The sequence below is a fragment of the Hyperoodon ampullatus genome, assembly GCF_949752795.1.
Source record: "Hyperoodon ampullatus genome assembly, chromosome: 10".
Lineage (NCBI taxonomy): Eukaryota > Metazoa > Chordata > Mammalia > Artiodactyla > Ziphiidae > Hyperoodon > Hyperoodon ampullatus.
In genome coordinates this window covers 37,964,382-37,983,538 of record NC_136923.1, presented here as the reverse complement: position 1 = coordinate 37,983,538, position 19,157 = coordinate 37,964,382, and the positions used below count along the sequence as shown (strand labels likewise).

Here is a 19,157-nt window from a genome sequence, read left to right as displayed (position 1 = left end):
CTACTCTACCTTGGATTTCTCCCTCCATCGTTTTTAGTTCTGACCCTTTGCCCCTCTCCACTCTTAATACACCCTGTGCCCTGCAGGAGCCCCCTTGGTGCATGGATCTGCAGTGGTTATCTCCTACCCTCTGGAGCTTGAGTGGGGGTGTAGCGCCAGAGGGACTGCCCTCGCCACCTTCCTCCCCAGGGCCCGGGCAGCCACGTGTTGAGAAACAAGCTGATACAGGAGTGAGGCTGGGGTGTGGCAGGGGCCGGAAATCCTCTAGGCTTTCAGAAGTGGCCAGAGTGCCTGTCATCAGCTCCTGAATCAGGGATTTTCAGCACTACCTCCAAGCAGTGGGGTTGGCTGCCCAGCCAGGATTCTAAGGCCTGAGGACTTGTGGTCAGGTTCAGCAAGCTCCTGGGTAAAAAGGGTGGGAGGGAGCTTCTCCTCTTAGAAGCAGAGAGCCACGCAGGTTGAATTATCCTCTCCCAGTAGCCAAGTGCAGGGCCTCAGCTCCAGGCCCGTGGGGACCACCACTCAGGGTTCAGGGCAGGCAGGAGGGCAGTTTCTCCAGCCTCCCCAGTCTGTTGGGCAGAAGGCAGTGGTGTCTTAGGAAACTCTTTCAGGTCAGGGCACCGATTTTCCTCTTGGTTTATTATTTGGGGGAATAGGGTGGGGTGGTAATAGTATTTTACCAGGGTGCTTCTAAGTTACTTTAAAAAAGTCTACAAAACATTTATTTGCTTGCATTCACAACTGTGATGGTCCCCAGGCTGCCTTCTCCTTGTTGAGCAGCTATGTTCTCCCCTAGTTCCTCTTCTGCTGGCCCATCTGACCTCCATGGTTAGGCTGTTTTTCACTTGTAAACAAATGCCAGGTTGTTTAATAGGAATGCCAGCAAGTAACCTATGAGGAAAGATGGGGGGCCACATTAGCTTCAGGGCATCTGGGAGTGTTTATCACCATTGTGGGTCCTTTCTGATACTTCAAGGGTGACTCCAAGCAGAGTGGGTCAGTCCTGGCAGGCCTGGACCATCTGGTGTTCACAAGTGTGACAGTCGGGGACTAGCTTTGAATTTCTTAGGTAGGAGGGCATATTTAGGTTTTAGGGCACTTCTGAACCTCAATCCCTGGACAAGGCAATCCTCACATAAGAACATCTACCTTCTCCACCTGGCGGCATGGGAGGGTAGAGAGTGGAATGTGGGTTCATTTGGCCTTGCCTTATACAGGGTGAGCCCGGTTTGTTTTCCCTCTCCATTTTCCCTAATTGGATGAAAAAGACATAATCCAAATTCCTTTCACTGGAGAATCAGCCAGTCTGAAGGGAAGTGGGAGGCAAGAGATGAGAATCCTCTGAAAAGATTGTGAAATACTGATTTTCATTCTTTCAAGCTTATTTGTAAATACCTATTTGAATGCTGTGTATTTGTACAGGAATTTGAGCAAAAAATGTATAGAGTGTGATGTCCAATTGGTATTCAGCCCTATAAATGTGTTTTTAACCTCTGGCATTCAGTGCTTATTTAAAATAAGAAAACTTCTAACCATTTCTTTTGTGTATTTATGTTTAAAATAAGTGACTTAAAAATGGTCTTACCTGTACCAGAAAGCAAAGTTAAAGAAAGAAAAAAATTTGTACTGGCGTCCCAAAAGGTTTTACTGTATATATTGTGGTAGCATGTTCTAAATCCAACAAGTAATGTGAATTTTAAATGTAAATATCTGCCACCTTATTTCCCCCCTTTCCCCACTCCTTTGACTGCTGTGATGTGAATTAAAGATGAATACCTGATACTGACCCACTGAATTCACTTAATTGGGAGCAGCGCAAGTGCCCCTCTCCAACCCTTGTCGTTAGGCTCCAAGCCCTTTTAGCCCCATAGAAATCTCCTTTCTGCCCTGAGCGCAGAGCCAACCTTTCCCACGTCCTGCCTTCAAAGACAGGGAGCCAAGCCCTGCCCTGGAAATGAGGGCAGCCAAGGGCCCTGAGCGCTCAGTGGGAAGCAGGAGACGGCGTGCCAGCCGCCTCGGCCAGGCTTCCGAGGCTTGTGAGGAAAGCGGGGGGGCACCTCTTCCCAGCGTGCGGGACAAGCCTCCGAACCCCCAACCTCCCCACTCTGAAGCGGGATGCTTCTGATCCCAAAGCCACGCAACCAACCCCGACCCGGGTGCCTCTCTGAGCTCTGGGAAGGCAGCCCGGAAGAGAGCCCTTCCTACGGGCACCCCTCCAGCCCAGAGTCTGTCCACCCCGGCCCGGGTACCCCTGACGGCCCGCGCGAGGCGGGCTCCGGCTACCCGGGGCTCAAGCGGGTGGGTTCCTGAGCTGCTGAGGCAATTCGGACGTGATCCGCCGGCCTCGCAGGCGCCAGAACCTCCGCAGGGGCTCCCCAAAGTCTGGTTCCCCCCGCCTACGTGATCCTTTAAAAAAAAAAAAAAGGTAAAAGGAAAAAAAAACCTCTTCGGAGCCTCGCCTGCGGCCGCCCGCCGTCCCTGCCTTATTAGGTTACGGCTGGCCCCAAAGCCCCTGACCTGCGCCACGATTCGGGGCCTGGGCGGGGAGGTCCGTGGGTTTTTCGGGCCGGCTTGGGGCCCAGAATAGGGGGTACGCAAGCCAACGGAACACGCGCGGTACAGCGACCCAAGCCGACTTCACCCGGCAACTCTCCACCTCAGACACTGCCGGGACACCTACCCAAGATGGCGGCCCGAGCCCCTTCCGCCGCCTCCACGGCCGCTTCCTGCCGGCCGCCCTGGTTCAATCAGCGGCCGACAACTGTCTAGGGCCGAGGGCGGGCGACGCCACCAGCCAATGGGGAAGGGCAGCGTGGAGCCGCCCGTCTGGGCTCCGAGGCGCATGGACCAATGGGGACATGGTGTGTGGGAGGGCGCGGAGGGCACCCGCCAATGGGGAGCCACGGCGCGCGGCCTGGACCTGGAAGAAGCGCGGCTCTACGGGCGCGGTTTAGTCGGGCGGTGGCGGCGGCGGCGGTGGCGGCGGCGGCGGCGTGTGGAGGAGGATGTGGGTCACGCACGGGCTGGCGGTGGCGCTGGCTCTGAGCGTGCTGCCGGGCAGCCGGGCGCTGCGGCCGGGCGACTGCGAAGGTGCTGCGGGGTTGGGGGTCCGTGCGCTGTGGCCCGCCTGGCGGCGGCGCTGCCGAACCTAACCAAACCACTGAGCGGCCCAGTGGCAGGGGGCTGATACGGGCGGGGGCGGCAGGGGCGGCCGGCCCCAGCGGGGTCCGCCAGAGGAGGGGCCGACGCCGGGCCTCTTAGAAAACATTTCCTGGGCCTACAAAACATTGGTCCGACGAGAAGAAGCTGGGACTAGATCGTGCAGAAAACTTGGCCTGAAATTGAGATAACGCTGGAGTTTTGGTGCTTTCCCGTCACTGGGCAGAGGCTCCCGGCAGCGGCCCTGGCCGGGGTGGGGAGTCCTGAGGGCCGGCCGTGGGCACCGCGCCTTGTCTGATGAGGTTGCGAAGCCGCACCTCGGAGTTCGGTGTTGTATTTGGAAATGAGCAGCATTTGGATCGCTTTTTTCTTCGGCCTCCAGTTTGTCCATTTATGAGGTCACAGTGAGTCCATCTCAAGGACACGTGTTCAGTCTCGGCTTAAACTTTATGGAAAAAGCAGGGAGGAGCCGTTTGTGGGTCATTGGGTGATGCTCGTTCCCTGTATGCCCTGGGTGAACCATGGGGCCCAGCAACCCGGAGCGCGGTTCTGTCTACCTGTGGGCACCTGAGAAAATCGGTGATGGAAAAACTCACCTTTCTCCGTGTCTCCTATTAAAATTGCTGACGGAGTTCCCTCCTGGCGAATTGCGGTGCAACTTGGTGATTGCTGAGCATCTCCCTTCCCTCTCTTTTCCAGTTTGTATTTCTTATCTGGGAAGATTTTACCAGGACCTCAAAGACAGAGACGTCACATTCTCACCAGCTTCTATTGAAAAAGAATTTATAAAGTTCTGCCGTGAAGCAAGAGGCAAAGAGAATCGGTTGGTGAGTAGCTGTCTGACCCTCCCCAAGCTGGCCCTGGCCAGTGTTTAACCCTCTGCTTCACAGGCCTCTCAGTAAAAGGCCCTGCCCACTTGTCTATTCAGGAGGTCAGATGTTCTGTCAGTTAACTAATGTGGGACTGAAGGGCCTTCGGTATTCTGCAGTTGTGATGTTACCCTCTTAGTACTGATTAAGCATCTACTGTGTGCTGGGCACTGGAAATATCAGGGGAGAGCAATGACAGGCAAATGATGCAGTGGGATGGGTGTCACGCAGAAAATGGACCAGGATGGAATGAGTGGGTGCTGATTTAGACAGTAGTCAAGAATTCTTCTGAGGGCTTCCTTTGTGGCACAGTGGTTGAGAGTCCGCCTGCCGATGCAAGGGACACGGGTTCGTGCCCCGGTCCGGGAAGATCCCACATGCCGTGGAGCGGCTGGTCCCATGAGCCATGGCCGCTGAGCCTGCGCATCCGGAGACTGTGCTCCGCAACGGGAGAGGCCACAACAGTGAGAGGCCCACATACCGCAAGAAAAAAAAGAATTCTTCTGAGAAAGGGTCATCATTGTGAAGGGGGAAGAGCATCCCAGGCAGAGGGAATAGCCAGTGTGAATGTCCAGAGGCCAGAGCAATCTTGGCATGTGTGAGGGCAGTAGAAGATTACAAAGTGTGCCCAGGGTAGGCCAAGGCTGAATTGAGGACAAGAGCCCTAATGAATCGATGGCTTTTGTAGCTTTACTTTCCTGGCAGTCTCTCGTTTGTCTGTCTTTCTGTTTAAAGGTTTGAACCGTGGTGACTTAAATTCATCTGGTGGCTGTCAGCTCTGGGACCAAGCGTGTATTAAGAGCCTGGGGTTTACACTGACTGAATCTGACTGCCAATACAGGCGGGGCATGGGAAAATGAGGCCCTGGCAGAGAAAGAAGATGTTTTCAGATGTCAATATGCTTTGGAGGAGACAGCTCTCAAGTGGCACCTCCTGAAGGCCATTGTCCTTTCTTGCTGCAGTGCTACTACATTGGGGCCACAGATGATGCAGCCACCAAGATCATCAACGAGGTGTCGAAGCCCCTGGCCCACCACATCCCTGTGGAGAAGATCTGTGAGAAGCTCAAGAAGAAGGACAGCCAGATCTGTGAGCTAAAATACGGTGAGTGTGGCCTTATTTTTACCGACACCAAACCTCCTCCTTGCTCAGGCATTAATGAAGTTTACTTTCTAGCTGGGGAAGGCACGTGATAAACTAGAGCCTTCACGAGTGAGTTATACAGCATGGTTGGTGGTGTTAAATGGTGGGGGGGGCAGTGCACAGACTCACCTTGCATCATGGTGGGTGGAGGTCAGAATAGGCCTCATCGAGGAGGTGACATTTCAGCAAACTTTGAAGAAGGTGGGGGATTAGCCAAGGGCATAACTAATGGAAGAGCATTTCAGGCAGAGGAAACAGTGCAAAAGCAGCCAGTGGCATGACAGATGGGTGGGCAGGTCACAGAGGGCCTTGCAAGTTGGTGAAGATATGGCTTTTAGTCTGAGGGAAGATGAGAATGTTGGTTTTCGGCCAGAGAAGGGATGTAGTCTGACTTGCCTTTAACAGGCTTGTCCTGGGCTTCCCTGGTGGTGCAGTGGTTGAGAGTCCACCTGCCGATGCAGGGGACACGGGTTCGTGCCCCGGTCAGGGAAGATCCCGCATGCCGCGGAGCAGCTAGGTCCATGAGCCATGGCCGCTGAGCCTGCGTGTCCGGAGCCTGTGCTCCGCAACGGGAGAGGCCACAACAGTGAGAGGCCCGCGTACCACAAAAAACAAAACAAAACAAACAAAAAAGGCTTGTCCTGACTGCAAGCTCTGAAGGCCCAGCGATCTTTATTATTTTAAAAAGAATGGCTGTGTCCCAACAAGAAGGCCCAAGGTTATGGGCGCACAGCATCTCTTTTGCTGAGTAAGTCTCTGGTGGGAAAAACAGTTCAGGTCTTCAGAAAGAGTCAGGGTCAGGAATCATTGTCCTCTTCTGTAAAATTTAAACAGCACCAACATATTTTATTGTGAATTGAGTGTCCAAGGGCTCTGTTCGCCCACTTGTGTCAAGGATAACTGGTCTTCTGAGAGTGATCCTGGTTCAGTCCTGATAACTCAGGGTCTCTCTGTGGGCACAAGTGGTCATGGAAGAGTAAGCTTCTAACTCAAGGGCCTGACCAAGGTCTGTGTTGGGCAATTGAAGCTAGGGGATCTATCTGCTCTGTCACCCTGGAGCTCTTATTCTACAGTGGTGTGGGCTGCACTGTGACTGTTTAAGAGGCACTTGGAGTGGGAGCCACATTCCTCCTATAAGGTTCCTCCTGTAAAGACCACATGGCCTCCATCCCTGTCCCTGGTGACACTTGCATGTCTGTGGTGGACATTGCCAGCATGAGACCCACCTTCCAGGTGAAGGGGCCTGGGCTAGTTCTCCCTGTTGGGGGCAGTGGGCACTGACACACTTGCATGTGTCTCCCTGCGATCAGTAGGGCTGCTTGTTTTAAGGGATGGTTTGGATGTGCGGGACTATTGGGGTCCAGTGTTCCTCCCACCCAGCTGGTTATTCTCCCTGCTCTCTCCAGACAAGCAGATCGACCTGAGCACAGTAGACCTGAAGAAGCTTCGAGTTAAAGAGCTAAAGAAGATCCTGGACGACTGGGGAGAGACGTGCAAAGGCTGTGCAGAAAAGTCTGACTACATCCGGAAGATTAATGAACTGATGCCTAAATACGCCCCCAAGGCAGCCAGTTCACGGACTGATTTGTAGTCTCCCCGATGCCTGCTGCACCTGAGGGGAAAAACACTTCATCTGTGTCTGTCCCAAACAGCCTTTTTGTAATTTATTTTTTAAGTAGGCTCCTGACAAAGTCAGGCTTGAAGCCTGGAGCTTTCCTGATGATGCTGGGTCCACAGCGCCCCCTTGGGGGGGATTCACTTTGTTCTGTTGCCGATTTACTCTAGGACTTCAAAGTATGTCTGGGATTTTTTTATTAAAGGAAGAAAATTTCTAGCTGTCCTTGAAGAATTAAAGTGAATACTGAAATTGGGTTTTACCCGTAATGAAGATTTCACCGGTTTATGCTTTCCAGTTTAAAAAGAGTTTTCAGGTATATTCACATTTGTCCCTCGACCACCAGTCAGTGCTGGAGATGCCAGGGGGACTGAGGCACGTGGGGTTGTGCAGGACCGGAGGGTCTCTCAAGGAGAATGTTGGGCTTCATACCCCAGCCCACAGGGACTATCTTACCCACATGAGAGGGGCTGACATGGGGCTTGGCTGTGAGCAGGACTGAGGTTTAGTGCACTTTTCTGTGACGAAGACTTCAATAACTGCATATGTTCAGTACTGTCACATTTCTAAAGATGCTGATGGCCTGGCTACCTCAACCAATCAGTGTCCAGATCTGGCCATCTACTTGCTCATCTGAGTTTGTGGTCTAGTGTCAGTCCTAAGTCTCCGGTGCCTAATTGGGATTTTGCAAGACTGGCAGGAGTTGGTTTGTACAAAGAGCCGATGAGAGGCTGCCTTTTGCCTTTGTTTACCCAAGATAAGCCTTAACAGTTGAGGTCCCAAGAGCATGTCCCTGGAGTCTGGTTTTTTAGTTGCTCTCTTTGGGGTTGGTGCTTGGGAAACCCAGTTATCAGCATGAACTGTGACTCAGTGGAGACACCTCTGCTCCTCATGCCTGCAGAGACCACCTGAAGGGAAGGACTAAGAAGCAGTGCTTTCCAAGGAATTGCTCTGTCTTTGGGTCACATCATTTGTGTAGTTCTTAAATTCATTTTGCCTACGTAAAGGGCCCTCTCAGCTTGCTGTGGGGTCCACTAGTGCCTGGCAGGAGCAAGCAGGTCCAGGCCCACATTTTTCACCTCTACAGCACCATGTCTGAGAGGAAAGTGAGGTCGAGTCTCTTAGGCCAAGTGTTCCCTGTTTGGAGGAATTAGATGGGCTGTTAAGATCTGACAAGCAAAAAAAAAAGATCTGACAAGCACAAAGTATCCTGAGCCCCCCCTTAAAGGTGCTAAGACAATCCATGGCTGGAGCCAGAAGTCTTAGGAGATGGAGCTGTTTCAGCCTAGCACCCTAGGTCTCTGTCCCTGTGGCCTTTGTGCCCTCCAGGCCACAGTGAGCAGGGAAAACAGCCCAACTACTACTACCCTAGAGCTGATCCCCAAGATTATCTGTGAAAGGAGGCGTGGAATGTTAACAGGTGTTTCTTCTAAGACTTTCCTCTTGCACCTGCCTTCGCTGTTGCAGGAGCTCCTCCCACAGCGTTCTGGCCATGGGAGGAGAAGGGAAGAGCTGTGGTCCGCTCTTCCCCACTCCACGGTTTCTGTGGCTGAAGTTGGGTCCGGTTCTGCGAAGCCTCCAGCAACTCTCCATGGAGAATGAAAGCTTCCCCAAGGGGCTTGGCATCTGGGCAGGATTCCCCCTCACCTCACCACCATGGAGGTGGACAGAAGGGCACTGGCCAGGGAGAGGTAAGCGTGGCAAAATGGGTAACGGCCGGGTTTGGCGTTCTCTTCGCCCTTCGCTCCATGGCCCTGCCCTTATAGCCCTCTGTGTGCTCGAATGCCCAGAGCAGAGGGTGGGGCCCTGTGGCGCCAAGGAGCCTATTCCGACTCTGGAAACCGCAGGTTTCGGATTTCTGTGCCCAGGGCCCAGACAGGTCGCGCCTTCTGCATGCATAGCCGTAGTCCTCATGGCCTTTCGGGGCGCGGGGGGGCGCTGTTGCAGGTGAACCTGAACGCAGGGGATGCTCGGGATATGGGGCGTGGGTCCTAGGGAGCGGCGTGTTTCAGTCCTTGGGGTTGTCCATGCTGGACCCCACTCAGGAGATGCCGTGGCAGGGCACGGGGATCACCCGAGCCTAGTCCTGGAGTTGGGAATACCACGTAAAGAAGCCGCTGGGACCCACGCGCCGACAGTGGCTGCCACAGCCGCTGCCATCAGCGCGGGCCCCGGAGCCGGGAGCCAGAAGCCAGAGGCCTACGTCCCGCAGCCGCCTGGGCTGGCTCTTTCGAGGTCTCCAATCACCGTGGAGCCCCGAGCCTCGTCCACGCCGGCCGCGCCGTGACACCAGAGCTCACAGCCTGGTCGCGCTCGCCCACTTGCCCTGGCGTCACGTGGAACGGGGGGGCGCAACCCGATGACGCAGCCGGCGCAGCTCTCGCCCCGCCCACCTCGGGGTCACGTGGCACGGCCGGCGCAGCTTGATAACGCGACGCCCAGGCCCTGGGCGCAGCTCCCGCCCCGCCGCCGCGCCGAGTCCTTTTGTCCAAGATGGCGGTGCCGGGGGCGCTGCCTCCTCGGCAGCCGCCGCCGCCGCCGCTGTGAGGGGCCTGCGGGCCGCCCGCCCGCCCGCCGCGCCGGCGCCATGAAGAGGCAGAGCGAGCGAGACTCGAGCCCGAGCGGGCGCGGCTCGTCATCGTCGGCCAAGCGGCCGCGGGAGCGCGAACGGGAGGCGGAGGCGGGCGGGCGGCGGGCGGCGCACAAGGCCTCGGGCGGCGCCAAGCACCCAGTTCCAACGCGGGCCCGCGACAAACCCCGCGGTAGCGGGGGCGGCGGCGGCGGACATCGCGACGGCCGCGGCGCCGGGGACGCGAATCACCGTGCGAGCAGCGGCCGCTCCTCAGGCTCGGGCGCCGCCGGCGGCGGACGCGGTGCCAAGGCCTCGGGGGACCCGGGCGCTTCGGGCGCTTCGCCCCGCGCATCTCCACTACCGCCACCTCCGCCGCCGCCCGGGGCCGAGCCCGCGGGTCCCGGCTCATCAGCAGCCGCACCCGAATACAAGACGCTGCTCATCAGCAGCCTGAGTCCCGCGCTGCCCGCCGAGCACCTCGAGGACCGGCTCTTCCACCAGTTCAAGCGCTTCGGCGAGATCAGTCTGCGCCTGTCGCACACGCCTGAGCTGGGCCGCGTGGCCTACGTGAACTTCCGGCACCCGCAGGACGCGCGCGAGGCCCGCCAGCACGCCCTGGCCCGCCAGCTGCTGCTCTACGACCGTCCGCTCAAGGTGGAGCCCGTGTACCTGCGCGGCGGCGGCGGCGGGAGCAGTCGGCGAAGCAGCAGCAGCAGCGCGGCCGCCTCCACGCCGCCACCGGGGCCACCCGCGCCCGCCGACCCGCTCGGCTACCTCCCGCTGCATAGCGGCTACCAGTACAAGCAGCGTTCGCTGTCCCCGGTTGCCGCCCCGCCACTGCGGGAGCCCCGCGCCCGCCACGCCGCTGCAGCCTTTGCCCTGGATGCTGCCGCCGCCGCCGCCGCCGTAGGACTATCCCGGGAGCGAGCCCTGGACTACTACGGGCTGTACGACGACCGCGGGCGACCCTATGGCTACCCGGCGGTGTGCGAGGAGGACCTGATGCCTGAGGACGACCAGCGGGCCACGCGCAACCTCTTCATCGGGAACCTGGACCACAGCGTGTCAGAGGTGGAGCTGCGACGGGCTTTCGAGAAGTACGGCATCATTGAGGAGGTGGTCATCAAGAGACCCGCCCGTGGTCAGGGCGGTGCGTATGCCTTCCTCAAATTCCAGAACCTGGACATGGCCCACAGGGCTAAGGTGGCCATGTCGGGTCGGGTGATTGGCCGCAACCCCATTAAGATAGGATATGGTAAGGCCAACCCCACTACTCGCCTCTGGGTGGGTGGCCTGGGACCTAACACCTCACTGGCGGCTCTGGCCCGGGAGTTTGACCGCTTTGGGAGCATTCGGACCATTGATCATGTCAAAGGAGATAGCTTTGCCTACATCCAGTACGAAAGCTTGGACGCAGCCCAGGCCGCCTGTGCTAAAATGAGGGGCTTTCCCTTGGGAGGTCCAGACCGCAGGCTGCGGGTGGATTTTGCCAAAGCAGAGGAGACTCGGTATCCCCAGCAGTACCAGCCCTCACCCCTCCCTGTGCATTACGAGCTGCTCCCAGATGGATACACCCGGCACCGAAACCTGGATGCCGACCTGCGGGTGAGGGATAGGACCCCCCCACACCTCCTGTACTCAGACCGAGACCGGACATTTTTGGAAGGGGACTGGACCAGCCCCAGTAAAAGCTCTGACCGCCGAAACAGCCTCGAGGGCTACAGCCGCTCAGTGCGTAGCCGGAGTGGTGAGCGCTGGGGAGGAGATGGGGACCGGGGCCTGCCCAAGCCCTGGGAGGACAGACGGAAGCGCCGGAGCCTTTCCAGTGATCGTGGGAGGACAGCCCACTCCCCTTATGAGGAACGGAGCAGGACAAAGGGTGCTGGGCAGCTTGTGGACCGAGGCTCTGACCGCACCCCTGAGCGCAGCCGCAAGGAAAACCATTCCAGTGAAGGGACCAAGGAATCGAGCAGCAACTCCCTCAGCAACAGCAGACATGGGGCTGAGGAGCGGAGCCACCACCACCATCATGAGGCTCCAGACTCTTCCCACGGGAAGAAGACACGGGAGAGCGAGCGCAATCATCGGACCACTGAGGCTGAGCCCAAGCCTCTTGAAGAGCCAAAACACGAGACCAAAAAGCTCAAGAATCTTTCAGAGTATGCCCAGACACTGCAGCTAGGTTGGAATGGGCTACTAGTGTTGAAAAACAGCTGCTTCCCGACATCTATGCACATCCTAGAGGGGGACCAGGGGGTTATTAGCAGTCTCCTCAAAGACCACACTTCTGGGAGTAAGCTGACCCAGCTGAAGATTGCCCAGCGCCTTCGACTGGACCAGCCCAAGCTCGATGAGGTCACACGACGCATCAAGCAGGGGAGCCCCAATGGCTACGCAGTGCTCCTAGCCACACAGGCGACCCCCAGTGGGCCTGGCACTGAGGGGATGCCCACGGTGGAGCCAGGCCTACAGAGGCGGCTTCTCAGGAACCTGGTCTCCTACTTGAAACAGAAGCAGGCTGCAGGGGTGATCAGCCTGCCAGTGGGTGGGTCCAAGGGCAGAGACAGCACGGGCATGCTCTATGCCTTCCCTCCCTGCGACTTTTCACAGCAGTACCTCCAGTCAGCACTGAGGACATTGGGCAAGCTAGAGGAAGAACACATGGTGATAGTTATAGTAAGAGACACAGCCTAGCTTGAACCTGTCTTTTCCACAAAAGCAGTTATTTTAAGATCTGACCCCCGCCTCCCCCCCACCCCACTCCAAAACTTACCCCCTTGGTTTGAATTCTCTGCTGCGTTATTTCGGTTCATTTGGTAGGGGACCAAAGTCCTCCCCCACTAAAACTAAATTCTTAGGTTTGGGGTTTTTTTTTTTGTTTTTTTTGTTTTTGTTTGTTTGTTTTTGTTTTTTTACAGTGATGAGAAAAATGAGAAGGGACTCCTGTCATGTTGGTTTCTAGTGTATGAGATACTGTCTGCTGTGTTCTGTATTTTTTAATTTTTTGACTAACTGTATGGAAAGTTGTCAGTAAAGCCTTTGTCAGAGGATGGATTTTTAATCCTGTTCAGAGTCCTGGTTTAATCAAGTTTTTTTTCTCAAAGGATGGAAGCCTTCCCTGCTGCATGCACACAAATGCCCTATGTCATCTTTCCACCAGTGGCGTATCTCACAGTCCTCCTGCATTGGTGGTTCTCAGCCCCTCAGCTCTTTGGGCTGAATCAGGACTTTACTCACATTTGTTTTTTATCTTGGCTGAGAGCAGGTGGGTTTCATTTTGGACCCTGCCATGCCAGCTTGAGCAGAGCCCATGCACAGGAAGGGGTTGAGCCTAAGTCCAGCCAGCAGCTGTGGTAGTTTTTTGTTTTCTTGTCCTAAACAATGTGTGTGTCCATCAGTTTGAGCTGTAGCTGTTGAACAAAGCACCTAGTCTTCAGGCCTTTTTGAAAGCACGTAGACCTTAGCAGTTGTGTGGTCTTGTAGTCATGGGAGGAGCAGTGCAATATTGGGGTCTTGGTACCATGGATCTGTGAGGCCTCCTTCTCTTGTTCAGTCTCCCTTCTAGCCTTAATGCAGCAGCCCAGGGATACCCAGTTGGAGACAGCTGCCTCGGACTCCAAGGGACAGTGGAGGCCAAATGCTGGAATGGAGAGTGGGAGGCAGCTTTCCTTGGATAATTCTTGAAACTTTCCCGGTGTTTGTGAATTCTGGCTTTTCCTTTGATTGTTCGGGGCTGATGTGTCAATGGAGTGGGGCCTCTGCCCAGTCACTAGAGCTTTGTGAGGGACACTGAATCCCTGGCCTGAAGAGTTTTTGAGGTTGTACAGTGGGTTAGGAAGATGCTCTTGTTAACTGACATAACTTTCCCAGGTACAAGTAGTCACTTATGCCTAGGCCTCTTGCCCTGATATTGCAAAGGTGGGGACCACTGGGAGAGAGGTGCTTCTGTGGGGAAATGTCACAGTTGCCGAGGTGTTGGGCAGTGCTAGAGCTCACATCCATTCAAGCTGAGCCGGGGAGGAATGTGGAGGCATCAAGCTGGGAGGGAAAGATGGCTTGAAGTTCTGTGGCCACGCATCTCTACTAAGACAGTATGGCCAGCATTGGCAGATGAAGTCAGCAGTGTCAGGGACCAGGGAGGGAAATCAGTCACACAGCAGTTGTCACCATAGAGCACAGCCCAAACACTATTTTTCAGAATGTTTGTGGCGGTTTAGATGTTTTAAAAGGATCATTGTCAAGGCTGAGGGAGAACAGAAGCTCCAGTAAGGGATATGAGCCCCCAAGTGACCAGGAACTCCGGGATTCTGTTGACCGTGCTGTCCTCTCTCTAGGTCTGGTCCACTACCCTGGCTGGCACGAGGCAGCGCAGGTGACAGCTGGGATGTGTTGAGAGAGACAGTTCGTGAGATGGAGGCGGGGGCTCAGTGCGGACCTCATGGACAATACATGCCTCTCCACAAGGACAGTAAAAGAGGTGACTTTTTGAGACCTTAGAGATTTAAAATAAACAGGGCAAGGAAGGCGCCTGGGGAAGTACTGCTCACTAGGCTTCAGCTGGTGCTCGTGAGAGAAAAAGCACTTTCGTAACAAATACAAGAAGTGTTAAATGTGTTTATTTGCCTGTTTTTACTTGAGTTTTGGCCACAACTGCCAGGTATCTGAGCAAGCAGTGCGAGGCACAGTAGGCCACAGCTGCACCATTCCAGGCAGTTGGAACCACCAGAAGCAGGAATGGGCCTCATCTTGTTTAGAGCAGATGAGGTAGGAACAAATGCCTGGGTCACAGGCCGGAGCCGCCTTGCTGTATTAAGCCCAAAACTTCTCTGGGCTGTTCCTTCATAGAGTGGGTGCTCAGGACCCAGAATACTACGCCTCCTAGTTTTCCCCGACAGAAACCTAGAAAGTCTGGCTGGAGAGGATACTTAAACCCTTGTTCACCCTTCTTGAGGGATAGGTGCTTTCTGGCCCCAAACTGAACTAGAGTTCTCCCACCGTGTGACCATCCTCCTCCTCCTTGGACCCTCAACTCCTTCCTTCCTCTCTTAAGACAGCAGCTTCTGTAACGTCTCTCAGAAAGGCCTTGGCCAGCACTAGCGATGGTAGGTCATGTGGTCAAGGCCCTGGTTGATTTATGATGCTGCCCCCAGAGACAGAACTATTTAACTGCAGGCAACCTGTGCCTCCACCTGGGGTTCAGGTTCTATCTATCTGAGGTGTGGCTTAAAGGCAAAAATCAACCTAAGGCAAAATTTGCCTCATTGGTGGTTTGCTACTATTCCATGTGTTTCTTCCTAAGTGACTGAGATCATGAGCCCTGCCTGGCAGATAAAGAGCTGATGTTTCCTTAGCCTCTTAGGGCACTTCCCTAAGGGCGTGTTGTCAAGTTGAACAGGAATGTGCTTTCTTATTGCAGGTCCCCATCTCCACCCGAGAGACCTGTGGGTGTTCCCAAGAGCTGCTGGCAGAGTTCAGGGAGAGTGTGGCTCTGCTGAGTTAATGACTAGAATACAATGCGTTTAGTGCTTCTTGACTTTTAACCTGTTTTCTTCTAATGCACCAGCAGTCAGACTAGTCTACTGGTTAGGTGTTAGCAGTCCATTTAAGCTGAGGCATGAAGCAACGTAAGAGCTGAGACCTCTGCTCTCTAGAGGACCAAGAGGTGCCTGTGTGTGACACAGGACCAACCACTTCAGTGTGTGTGATGAACTGTATGGTGCTCCGAAGCCCAGCAGGGCTTCACCAGCCCCTGGTGAGTTAGCCGTCTTGTCTTGCTTATTTACTTCACAAACTTGTCCTCTTATCTCAGCAAAGGGAGAAAAGTCTCTTTAGCTATAAATACCTATATGATAGAAACTGGGCAAACTCAAAGGAAGAAAGAGACTAGGGTCTCCTATTTATTGTGGGTAAGAAGGGGGTGGGGTGGGGTGGGGTGAGTGAAAAGGTAAAAGCACCTGGTACTTTCCCTGGTGGTAGCACAGTTTAACCATAGGCCAGTTGTAGAGGCCTGTGAAATACCTGCAAACCCAGCCCGACCAAGCCCTAGCTGCCCCTAAACTGCCAAAACTGAAGAACTGCCCAGGTCTACTGTTGTACTCCCTTCAGAAAACAGTAATGACAGTCAGTCAGTCACCCACTACAGGGATGACCAAATGCTTTCACTCCCTAGCTTTGCCAGCTCATTGCTCCACAACATTCCAGGACCCCTAACAAACATTCCAGCTCCACCAAATCTACTCTGGAGCTGCCTTCTTGCTTCAGAACCCAGGATAGAGAGATGCGTGCAGAGTGGACAGTGCCCTGAGCACCTCCCTCTGCCCCCTGCCCAGTCCTCGGGGCGAGCAGCAGACCAGGGTTAGATGCTGTGACTAAGCTGCTTTTCTCCCCAGAGTGCTTTACTTGGGCAGAACGTGTTCTCACCCCGTCCTGGGCTGCCTCTCTTGGAAGGCGTCTTTATTGCCTGGCTAAAGCTACAAGGAAAGGGACAGACCCCACTTTGGTAAAAGAGAACAGGGAAAGGCCATAAACAAAGAAAGACAGACTTGTAGTTTATTTTGTATTTTTTTTTAAAATAAATACACTTTACATTAAAAGGCCTTTGATTTGTACTTTCCACATTGGGGAGAAAGGGAAGAAAAAAAGATTTTTGAAAAACTGAATCACAAAGAAAAATAGAAGGAGTGAACTTATATCCTAAGTTCCCTCAACTCCACAAAACCAATATCCACAATGACCTTGCTGCCCCCCCCAAACCATGAAGGTGGGTGAGCCTAGGCATTTACTCAGCAAACAAGCAGCACCTCCTCCCCACCTCTGGCACAAAGGAAAACAAATTAACCTGACAGCATATGAGGCAACAAAACAGGTTAAAAAATCATATATTATATTTATAATAAAATATTCTTAATCCTTATCAATTTAAGAAACGATTTTCCTTTTCATTTAAATACGTATGTAAAAATGCCTCTATTGTTATTCAGACATCATTTTCTTCCATAGAAAATGAACTGCAGGGACAAGAGACCTGGTGGATATAAGTTCATACCCTCAGTTATAAATGCCTTTTTTTTTTCTTTTTAAGTTTTATAAAAAACTATTTCTTGTTCTTTAAGTAAAGAACATTATACAAAGAAAATATATTGTGAAATAACCCCAGAGACGTGTTGTTTTTTTTTTCCCCTTGAGGAAAGATATGTCCATCCTAGGAGAAGGGGGAAGCAGAATAGGGCCTAATCCCTGTTGTCTTTTTTTTTTTGTGGTTATTGTTTTTAGAAGGACTCTCAGATTCCAGTGAGACTCTAAATCATAATCCTCTGAATGCAGGGCATGCAGTTCCTTAAAAGAGCCCTGGGAGAAGGGAAGGGAAGATGTTCTGAATTCATTTGACTCAGTTTCTCGCCTGCCAAGAATCTCTTCCACGTGGTGATGGCTCCTCACTCATTTAGAGATAAGATGATGTCATCTTCCAAATCAGAGTTGTCAGAGCTGTCGGCTGAAAGGTAAGGAAAGGGAGAGACTAGATTACGCACGAGGCTTGTAGGAAGCTTTCAGGGAGAAAGCACCTGCACACACATAAATTTATGCCTGAGCAAGGTTAATTACCAGTTTCCAGAATGAAGAAAACGTCAATTAACTCCTCGGAGCTGGCTCTGGAAAATATACTGTTTTGGCAATGATGGTTACTCCTGGGACCTCTTGCTTGCTTACCTTTCAAAGGACCTGGACATGGTACCCTCTTGCTTCCTAGAGGTTCTTCCTCCTGCCTGAAAGGCCCTAAAGGGACCAGGCAAGGCCCCTCTGAAGCTTTCGCCCATGGTGCTTTGAGTGGCTGCAAAGGGGCAGGGCTGATAGGAACAGTGAGTGAGCCTGTGTAGTCCTTTGGCCTCTGGAGTCCCTCCAGTGGGCACAGGCCTGCCTGACCCCCAGTACCACTAAAAAGGCAGGCTGAGCCCAAGCAAGGATGAGATTTCTCTTAAGCTCCTCAGCCACTCTCTTCTCAGAAGACCTCATAAAAGCAGAGGTAGTCAACCTGGGATTCATTCCTCTGAAATTTCTAAATATAATCTGCAGGGAACAAATTCCCAAAAAGATACAAGCCAGAGCTTGCAGCAATACCAGAAAAACTGGGCTGGAGGCCAGCAGGGAGTAGCTATGGCACCCTGGAAGGTGGCACTGTGTCTGACCCTCTGCTTGACCATCTGCCTTCCAGGGAGTGAACAGACCACATGAACACCTCTGGAAGGATCCATTAAGAGGTGAAACTAGGTGGTAACAGAAAGAACCCTCAAAGTGAGGTAGATGCACCTGTGTGGATGACAGAAATCGGAGAGAAACATAGTACCTAGCTCTAGTATTTGCTGAGTGAAGGTAAAGGAAAAATCTTAGTGCCCATGAAGGTAAAGGAAAAATTCTAGTGCCCATTTTGATCACTCTCAGCTTAGGAAGCTGTGAAACAATTTTAACAAGGTCCCCAGGGAAATGGGCCAGCAGGTCCTGAGCTGGAGCCCTGAAAATGCCCATAGGCCCTGGGGTTCCCATGAGGAGAGGGACAGCCACTGGTTCCAAAGAATCCCTCATCAGCCCTTTCCCAGGTACCTGAGAGACTCCACTTGGGGAAAGCTGACAAAGAACTGCATGTTCCCAAACCTTCCATTCACTACAATCTCCTTTAGGAAGAAAACTGAAGTGGATAAAGTAAAACCAAGAAAAGCATGGCCGTGATAAAATGAAGTCTTGAAGGTAAGCAAAAGTGATGGCTGGAAAAACCAGTGTTCCTGGGTCTAACAGAGCACAAGCATGACTTGACTTTATTGGTGAGGAGTGGGGAAAACAAGATGGAGGTCAAATACCTGACACTGCTGAACCACAAACTAAGCCTCATCAGCTTCCTTGCTGAAACTCCAGGAGGAAGGGAGTAGGGAAGGGGTGACTCAGGCACAGCACTATGTCCAAGGCCCGTGGCAGACCGCAGAGAATCCCCTCGTGCTCATGCGATCTATGAACCAACATTGCCAGACCCACCTGCCTGAGACCTAGTCTAACCATCAGCTGTAGAGCTACTAAGAATTAAGAATCTTAACAACTCTGCATCACATCTAAGGACTGTAAATGCAGCTGGAGGAGGAGAACACAATCTTCCATAAGCAAATAATCGTCAGGCACAGGGTTTAACAGAACTTTCAGGGGTCAGGCAGTGATTCCCCTCTTGGTGGTCAGGTGGCAGGACTCCCTTCTCTACCTTCCTTGGCCTTTTCTCATCCTCCAAATGTTGAAGAGACCCAAACTCAGACCCTGGGGGGGACCTCTCCCTCTGAAAGGCCCTGGAAGCAAAGGCAGTCAGTGTTAGTCCCTACCATGTTTATTTAACCTGTTGCTCTACAACATACAGGCTTTTGAGGGGGGGTCAGAACTGACTGGAACAGAGAAACAAAGACCTCAGAGTCAAGGTGTTTCTCTTCCTAGGGCTGGGGTTCTGTATATGAAATCAATCATTGGATCTCTGGGATCTGGGGCCTATGCAAGGTTACATGGAGGGCATGTGGGTGTGGTTTTCTATAGTTACGATGGCTTTCATCATATCCTAAAAGGGCTCCATAAACCCCAAAAGGTTAAGAGCTAATACACCAGATGATTAGTGTAAGGCAAAATATCAGCAAACCAAGGATACAGAGGGTGTATCCCTGTGTCTGCTGTTTCGAGCCCCTATCAGTCTCTGTAAAACAGAGAAAGCAATAGAGTACACATGCTGCACATGCCACCACCTCAATTCTAGAGCCCAAACTGACATGTCCTCAACTTG

At 53.3% G+C, this 19,157-nt stretch overlaps 3 protein-coding genes across 3 annotated transcripts in view; 2 read left to right on the top strand and 1 right to left on the bottom strand.

Annotated features, from left to right (window-relative positions):
• Window positions 1–2,969: 2,969 nt before the first annotated feature.
• On the top strand, window positions 2,970–7,055 carry MANF (mesencephalic astrocyte derived neurotrophic factor). Its single transcript, XM_079714018.1, has 4 exons — window positions 2,970–3,090; window positions 3,859–3,986; window positions 4,991–5,132; window positions 6,578–7,055. The coding sequence occupies exons 1-4, from the start codon at window positions 3,006–3,008 to the stop codon at window positions 6,760–6,762; spliced, it is 540 nt and encodes a 179-aa protein (XP_079570144.1). The 5' UTR covers window positions 2,970–3,005; the 3' UTR covers window positions 6,763–7,055.
• Window positions 7,056–9,358: 2,303 nt separating this feature from the next.
• On the top strand, window positions 9,359–12,424 carry RBM15B (RNA binding motif protein 15B). The gene has a single exon (XM_079713559.1). The coding sequence runs from the start codon at window positions 9,374–9,376 to the stop codon at window positions 12,050–12,052; it is 2,679 nt and encodes an 892-aa protein (XP_079569685.1). The 5' UTR covers window positions 9,359–9,373; the 3' UTR covers window positions 12,053–12,424.
• A 3,459-nt stretch (window positions 12,425–15,883) lies between these two features.
• DCAF1 (DDB1 and CUL4 associated factor 1) overlaps window positions 15,884–19,157 on the bottom strand; it is a 74,967-nt gene continuing 71,693 nt past the window's right edge. The window contains exon 24 of the mRNA XM_079712812.1: window positions 15,884–16,850. Within this exon, the coding sequence (XP_079568938.1) occupies window positions 16,792–16,850 (59 nt within the window). The 3' untranslated portion in view covers window positions 15,884–16,791. The remainder of the gene's footprint in view (window positions 16,851–19,157) is intronic.

Excerpts from the sequence above, each read along its gene's own strand:
- MANF (XM_079714018.1), top strand. The coding sequence starts at position 3,006 with ATGTGGGTCACGCACGGGCTGGCGGTGGCGCTGGCTCTGAGCGTGCTG. Across the intron at positions 3,091-3,858 it reads GCGGCCGGGCGACTGCGAAG|TTTGTATTTCTTATCTGGGA; the intron begins GTGCTGCGGGGT and ends TCTCTTTTCCAG. Across the intron at positions 5,133-6,577 it reads GATCTGTGAGCTAAAATACG|ACAAGCAGATCGACCTGAGC; the intron begins GTGAGTGTGGCC and ends TGCTCTCTCCAG.
- RBM15B (XM_079713559.1), top strand. The coding sequence starts at position 9,374 with ATGAAGAGGCAGAGCGAGCGAGACTCGAGCCCGAGCGGGCGCGGCTCG.